The 8,389-nt window shown below is 41.1% G+C and overlaps 1 protein-coding gene across 1 annotated transcript; it reads right to left on the reverse strand.

The window, feature by feature from the left end:
• Positions 1-536: 536 nt before the first annotated feature.
• LOC148025836 (FKBP-like peptidyl-prolyl cis-trans isomerase family protein) lies at positions 537-7,235 on the reverse strand. The gene is made up of 6 exons (XM_087693091.1): positions 6,673-7,235; positions 2,740-2,810; positions 2,578-2,664; positions 1,509-1,658; positions 1,276-1,335; positions 537-1,194 (listed from the first exon to the last, which is right to left on the reverse strand). The coding sequence occupies exons 1-6, from the start codon at positions 7,031-7,033 to the stop codon at positions 1,132-1,134; spliced, it is 792 nt and encodes a 263-aa protein (XP_087549217.1). The 5' UTR covers positions 7,034-7,235; the 3' UTR covers positions 537-1,131.
• Between the last annotated feature and the right edge of the window lie 1,154 nt (positions 7,236-8,389).

The raw sequence follows: 8,389 nt of genomic DNA on the forward strand, positions 1-8,389 counted from the left end.
GCTGAGGCATTGCAAGATGCTTACAATGGAACCAATGCCATTGCACATGGTACAAATGAAGCTTCTAGAACAAGCATGTGTGAGCAAGTTGGATGGTGGTTCCAAATAGTTCCAATATTCCCATCCAAGTGCTCAAGGAATGATTGAGACCATCCTGCACAAATATTGCAATACCTTTCTTCTATAGGTGAATGCATAATGCTTTAAAAATGTTAAGGCAGATTGATCTTACCAGAGGTGTTGGCAGAGTAAAGGCGGAGATCATGCATATATGTCCTGGAGGAGTGCCTTGAAAATGATCTTCAGAGGCACTAGACACATGCTTGTGACTTGGGGCACCATAGCTTGGCTCATAGCCAGAGGTCCAGTCTCCAGAACAATGCTCAACCCTAAGGCATACTAAGCTTTAAGGAATGAGTGCTAGACCAATGTCGCACAATAACTTTCAAAGTTGGGCCTTGTGAGATTATTGGAGCAGGTTACTTATAAATTGTCTGAATTGGAATGTAAACCATTGTGAGCCAATTGTCAACTGTCAAATAGGTTATATTTATCGACTGGTTGTCAGATTAGAAGGGTTAAACATTCTGAGCTGATTGTCCAAATGTTTGATTCAGTTTTGTTCAACTGATCAATCCGATTTCCATGTTGGATAACTCGTTTATGTCCAAGATATTGGAATCCAAGACAAATTCCATGTCATCACAACATCTAAATGATTTAAAAGAGCACTCCAACCAATTTGTGTGTGAATGTCACTGAGAGAGGTTATTCTTCATAATCTAAACATGGGAGGGTTCTTCACAAGAGCATTCCAAGCTCATTTTTCAGTTATCAAGGTACAAGTACACTGTTTTTGGACTGCTGGTTGTGGGAGATATAAGCTGAAAATGTGTCACTATGTGACGAGTGTTCTGATGCCGGGAAATGCTCCCAAAACATGTCCAGTGAAAATGTGCTGAATGAGCACAAGGACCTGCTATAGCCAAGTTTGGTCTGTTGCTGGATACTCCATTATACTGAAGATAATTGTAGGTTTTGAAATGTACTGTAAGGATGACCAAAATGATACAAACCCATCTGCTGGCCTCGTGGAATTAGAGATTTAGAAGCACTTGAATAATAATTAGGCTAATTCGAGGGGCCCTTTTTCACTTCCAAAAGCTCCACATCCATTTGGAATGTTGCATCCGGCTGCACAGATTTTAAGTGTTTACTCTTCGAAACAGGAGAAACAACATATTGCACAAGAGAAGATCACTGTGTTTAGCTCACCGGAATTTCATTTGAGCCCTTGTTGCCATAGCCTAGTTCAGGTGGCACAATAATAGTTCGCTGCAATCATGACAATATATTTGGGGATCAGGTAGATAGAAAGTTTGCAGTCATTGTGTATTTAGAAGGTAGAAATTGCAGTTAATCTGAGATAACCTTGTTATCACTAATGGCTATGACAAACAGAAGAAGAGGTTTCAGCTAAATTGATACTTGTACAGAACAAATTATACCTTGCCACCAACATGCATACCCTCTGTCACAGAATACAGTGCTGGAGGAGGCTTTGGAGCTGCTTGTGCTGAGAAGAGTCCATTCGCATTGTCAACAAAATCACGTTTACGCTCTTTACCCGGTATTGAGCCCACAATGAACTCATAAGGCTACAAAGACATGTTTAGTCACAATAAATTCACCTCATAGCATGTGTGAACATTAAAATTTAGTGTTTGTTTGTATGTGAAAATGAAGGATAAGCTTGTACGTGGTGTTTGAAAGAACTTCATTTCAGACTGATATAATCCGAGGGTTTAGGAGCAGCACTAATTCAGAATCCAACACATTTCTCAAATATGTAATTTAGGGATAAAAGCATCCAGAGTATGAACCAACACATTTCTCAAATATGTAATTTAGGGACTGAAAGAAAGAAGTGAATGCTGATTTCACAGCAGCATGTGACTTTGTCTGACATTCAAAAAGCAGCACATGGTTCACTAGTAAACGAAACTTCCAGAGCAACAATGCTCTATGAAAGTGCATATGTGTTTTACATCCTCTAAGTGCAGCCCATGCAGGTACACATCATTGCTAGGTTGTCGTACACTTCCATACTACCGAAGTAACTTCAGAAGTACTATTTAAGATTTGTCATCTAGCACCCTACCAGAGCTCACAAGCAATTGATATACACTGTACACATGAAAGTTACATGACAGGCATGTATATTTGTATGAGATTCAAAAGCAGCACACTTTGTTCACTAGTAGAGGGCATATGCAGAGTTTTGTACTAGTTTCCTCCTAATACAACTGTTAACATTCTTGATCACAGTGCTCTATGAAAGTGGTTGCATTATTTACATCATCCAAGAGCAGCCCATAACTGCTAGGAGCATACCACTCAAGTAACTCCAGAAGTACTCCTATTTTAGATTTGTTATCAAGCTAATGAGATTTGTCTGACCAAATCTCAAAATGCAATAACAAATTTAACTGCTTTTCAAGCTACATAAATTGTCTACTCAGATTAACTCATTTGTTTTCAACAAAGGTTACCTACTCATTTATGGAATACGGTCACCTGTGCTATGATCCGGTTTCCACCTAAAATCTTTGATTCACGGCTTGAAACAGCATCAATGCCACGATAAATACAATCAAAATGAACCTACAAAATGGAAAAGCTATTACATATCACAAAACTAGACAAATGCTCCAACAGAAATAATGATTTTGTACTTACCAACACCGTTTCACCTTTATGAGCCACTGGACCTTTGCCTTCAAGTAGATCATAGTACATCAGTCCATCACCTGCAGCTCAGGATTTGAAGAAATGGCTTTTATGCAAAGCCATGTATATATTCTTAAAGAATGCTTCCAAATTACTTCCTATCCTTACTCTATCAAAGGTTGTGCTCTCAATCCCATGGTTCTGACTTACCATGCTTTGAATCTTAAGGGTAGTTCTCACATCAAGAAAAATTATCAGTTTGCCTAAACATTCAACTTACACATATGCTACCCTGGGGTTTGGACAGTTTTATTCTCATCAATTTCCTCAATCTTTCGTGGCATGTGCCAATGACCTGAACTTGCAGTCAGAATAGCAATGGAGACCTGGAAGACGACAAGGGTAGATCTAGATGACCTTACATGCAAACAAATTAGACACATAATTAAACTCGTAATTGAAGACTCTTATATTAGAGAACAATATGATTGAAGCCATGCAGATTAATTAAAATTAGAGTGTCATCCTATAAGACATAGTCTCCTTAATAGAAAGATAAAAGAAGCAAAAGGCACAAGTGATCCTCTAACAATAAGTATTACCTCATAATGTGTGTAAAAGGGTAAAGGCTGCCAACAGCAAAGCCATGATGCACTCTATCCAAGATTATCCGGCACTCTCATATGGCTCCAAATCCTCGAAGTATGCCTTGTTACCCTATCCAATGTTGAGCTTAAAAATGTATTACAAACTTATTAGCTCTTTAAAACAGCCCCAAAACATGTTTATTACCAAACTGTCCTAGAGAGTGTTGGTGTCCCATAAGCCAAACCCTAATTTGGGAGGATCCACATCTATAGAACTACACTGCTGTCTACACCCCTCCTTGGCAGATACCTCAGTTCTTGTTGCTGCCAGCCCTTCCCCAGCCTGAGGTGCCCCTGGCAACTGTCGTCATCGTTCCTATTGCACTCTGGCTGGAGCTGTCCCAAATGCATGTTTATTGATGCGTGCTGCCACCCTGATCAGCCTGGCCATTTCTGTCTCACTAAAAAACTCCAGATTCACAGCCAAGAGGCTGCGTTTGCAGCTGCCTGCTGCTGCTCAGCATCCATTCACTCTCCAAGAGCTCTTGCCACTGCAGCCAAGTCTGCATTTTCGGCCAGATCTGTGTTTTTTGGCTGCTGGCCCTGCCATTCTTCACTTTGTGCAGGCCGCCCTGCTGATGCTTCCTTTATCTGCCTGATCCAAACAAGTACATCACCCTAATCTGTGTTTGCAGCTGCTGATCATATACAAACTGTCTATAGTGTTTCGAGATCCTCCACATCAAAATAGAACCCTCCAAGGGAAGATGAATTCAAACACTTCCTCATCACTGCAGTCTCCAAAGTGACCTATGTCAAGAAGCGAGCAAGAGTGGGCTTCACAACTTGCTCCACAAGATTCTAACACTGGTAGAGAAGCCTCTGACTATCACAGCTCTTACTACTCATTCAAGATTTCATGGGCTGAATATGAGTTAATTCTCATGCATTGAGCCCAGCAAGATGTTGGAGGTAAAAGATGTTACACATAAATTTGAAGATATTGCAAGATCGCCGAAGCCTCCATCAGGGATGGGCCCCCCTATTAGAGAAAGAAACACCAAGTATGTTTTATTCTTCTAGCTTGATCCATCCACTCCAATGCAAGGTACGTACCTCTCTTAGGATTTTGTGATAGTTATTTGTAAAGTACTAAAGTACAAGTGCTAAGGGTGTGCTCACACTTGAGCACGTATAAAAGGCACGATGGCCCTTTATTCCTCAGTTAGTTTGCTCAATCAGTATTGCACTACACCTAAGATGTCACATTGGATTGCATATCTTCATGTTTTGAAATATTTGAGATGTATCTACTCTTATGGCCTGACTGTTGGGTGTAAAGCCCCTTTGGGTGTATTATCCCGTGTGTATAAACTTACGGGTGTGAACACACCCTTCACTTGTACCCTAACATATAAATACATTTTTATTATTTGTGTACCGTGCAATACATTGGTACACTCTTACTCAATTCTCTCATCTCTCAACTCTATCACTGCTCATTCCAGTCTCGCATTCTCTTAGCACTCCAGCTCAACAAACTGGTATCAGAGCTCTTAGTTACAGCGTTTGTGCTTCCTGAGAGTGTCACAAGTCACAAGACAAGACACATGGCAGATTAGGATAGTGTGCAGTAGGTGGAGCTTAAGAAAGAGCGACTAGCACAAATCAAGCTCAAGGAAAAATGACGACCTGAGGAAAAGCGACCTGTGCAGCTCAAGTCGAGTAGAAGCAAAGAGTATCAACAGGCGCTAGCGATCGATGACCAGATTCTCAGCGGGTGCCAGCAAGCGGGCGACCAAAGTACCAACAAGCGACCAGTTTTGATGTGTCAACATCAAACAAAACCAAGACAGGGCCAGCTAGAGTCATCGACATCATGTGTCAACTCGACATGAGCAAATGGGCAACAACCAGCAAATTTATTTTTTGGTTGTGAAGTGGCTTATTCTAAGCCCCGGTTCGCATGTGCAAGCACATGCCTTCAAACCAGTGCATTTTTATGCCCAAAAATTTGGGGGTTTTCCCAATCTGATGACGGTAACATATAACAAGACAATCTGACCAGAAATTTGTAAAAATTGCACACATTGGTTCCAAATATTGCACACATTGGTTCCAAATTGCACACATTGGTTCCAGAAAACTTGAGCAAATTCTTAAGGATGAGAGTGTTGTGTTTGCCTTGGGTATGCTTTTCATGTCTCTTTGTTTGCTCAAAGAGAGAATCGTAACATGCAGGAGTGAAGAGAAAAGTATCATAGATTATCATACATGGCACATGACATGCACAAGATTATTGGACATGGCATGTAACTCAAGCATGGGATATGCCATGTTACATGCTTCGCATCTCTCAAAGGATCAGAGGCCTTTTCTTATCTCATGTTGAACTCAAGCCTAACTAGACTGTTAGGCTCTGTTTTGAAAACTGCTGATCAAGAAGGCTGAAGAGCAGGTGTTTAGCAGCACCTACAAATTCAACCTGCATTCTTTTGGTCTATCTTACACCATTGGTCACTCTGCAGCATCATTAGTCATCACTCTGCAAGATCATGGTTTTGGACATAAGTACTCTCATATCTATTGATCCTGCTTGCACTAAAAGAACTAACTAAAGTTCCAAGGTCAATATCTCACATTCAAAGCTAAGATTGAGCTTCTATCAGCACAAGAATAATAGTGTACTGAAAGTAGGACAGGCTTGATACTTTAGATCCAACATGTTGTCATGCCAATTACCTTATGGTCTGTTTGGCAATTGCAAAAAACTCGCTGGGCACTTGGGAGTGCGAATTACACGATTTTAACTGCAACAAATGATTGCTGGTGTCTGGGTCACCTACCCTTACTTTCGACTCAATCTAGCCTCCAACCAACCTGACAATTGGACATGTGCCCGTTCAAAACTGAGTAGTTTGGCAAGCTCAAGCTCAATCAGGAAATGCTGCTCAATGTCTTGTTTACATTTCTACAGCATTCTTTGATCCTTGGCCCAAATGCCCACTCCTAATCTTTCATTATTTCACTGAGTTTCACACCAAATGTGCAAGATGTACAACAATGCTAGATTCTCCAAGTGGGCATCCTGCGTTTATTTCACAGATTTTCACACAAAATGTGCAAAATGTACAACAATACTAGCTTCTCCAAGTGAAAATTCTGTCACGAGATGTCCTCCGATGTAATAAAACAATGATATTTACCAATACAACGGAGTCCCACACCAATGTGCAAGAAGTAGAACGACACTAGATTCTTTGACGGCAAAATTCTGTCACAAAATATCTGCTGATGTCTAAAAACAAAGCCTGTAATGAGACTTGACAATGCAACAGATGAGAAATGCGCTTACTGGTGGTCTGGTAGTCCTCGAGAGGGATGACCTTTTTGTTTCTGCGATCACGGGCGTGAGCAGGGAGCTGCGACAACGCCGAGGAGGCCACAAGAGCACTCGCAGAGAGAACCCAAAACCTTCTTCTGGAGCAGGGGTGATGATGGGTGCTGGAAGGTGCACTGAGCTCGGCTTCGTGATCATCCTGTCTGATGCTGCTGCTGCAAAAGTACTCACACGCCATCGATGGCCTGCATGAATCGTTGTTTGCTCCTGCTGCTGCAGCAGCAATGCTGACATTGATATGGCGGTCGAATCCAGGAACAGAGCAGGACACGGCTGCTGAAGAGCATGGCAGAGACATCATCCTTAATAACGCCATCTTGATAGATAGACTTACTATTTTTCCTAGCTTTCAGGTACTACCACCACCATAGCATCAACGAATATGCCCCAACACGCTCTCACGTTTTATGTATTCCGATAAGCTCTGCACATTTAGATACCTTAATAATAAGGGCTGAATTGTGCCAAGCATCGAGAGTTGGAATCGGAGATTCGAGACCCCACTTCCATGGTTGGATTCACTGTGAGCCATCTGGGGGTGGTGGTTTCTTCTTCTTCTTCTTCTTCTTCTTTTTTTTAAGTTTACATCTTTCATAAAAGGGGAGATGGATCTAGCTTCTCCATTACAACACTTAAGAGCTTTGAAACAGGCTCTATAAATAGAGGCCTTCTTTCCTAGACCTTTCAATGCAGACAATACATCACACTTACATTGTTGCTGACTAAGAGGGACAAAGGAAGAGACCCTTCCAAATAACTTCTTATTCCTATGGTTCCAAACGCTCCTAATGGCTATAGCCCTGATGACATTGTAGAGAGGCCCTTTGTCTTCTTGAAGAAGCCCAAAATCACCGTAAAGAGCTCCCCTTGCATCAATTTCAGCCTACAGTCATGCCTTCTCCACCCATCTACTTAAATCCTTCCATAGCCACTTGACATCGATGCAATCTCAAATATAGATGTTGAGCAGATTCCTTGGTGGTGGTTTCTTACCCTTCTATTTTCCTACGAGCCCTTACCAAAAAGCAAGGTTCTAATACAAGGCTAGTCATGCTAATCTCATTCTCGTCAGCCATAAGTATACATTATTCATTAACCAATCAAATAAGTGACTCTAATGCTAGCTTTTGTTGCCCCACCATGCACACGTCCATAGATTCATAGAGTAGTGATGAACATGAACCAAGCACGCCCTATGCATGCACATGTTAAACTTGTGGTAGATCCCACCCCTCTTAACTCGAAGTAATAGATGGATGCTAAGCAATAGGAGAGAGAAGATGGGAGCTTGAATTGAGAGAAATCATGTGATACCACCTACTTAACACATCTGCTTAACTTGCTCAAGTGCATGGAGTACCCATCCACCATCAACTCCACGAGAATCCCAAGAATAGCAAGATAAAAGTCAATGCAAGTGTACACACATCAATTTGGCTAACCATATCCAACTATTGCAAGACAAATTGACCTAAACATATCATCGTGGCCTTGAGATTTTAGAAACATTAGGAGATGTTGGTTTGTTACATCCAATAGACATAAATCAAAAGATAAAGCCCACAAAGAGTAATAGATAGAAACCAATGGGAACTAGATTATATATTATTTAGCATTTGTAGATGTTAAGGTAAGCCACATTAATGTCACAAACTTACCAAGTGCTATATGA

The sequence above is a fragment of the Lygodium microphyllum genome, chromosome 14, assembly GCF_053477565.2.
Source record: "Lygodium microphyllum isolate KBCC chromosome 14, Lygodium_microphyllum_v1.1.10, whole genome shotgun sequence".
Classification (NCBI taxonomy): domain Eukaryota; kingdom Viridiplantae; phylum Streptophyta; class Polypodiopsida; order Schizaeales; family Lygodiaceae; genus Lygodium; species Lygodium microphyllum.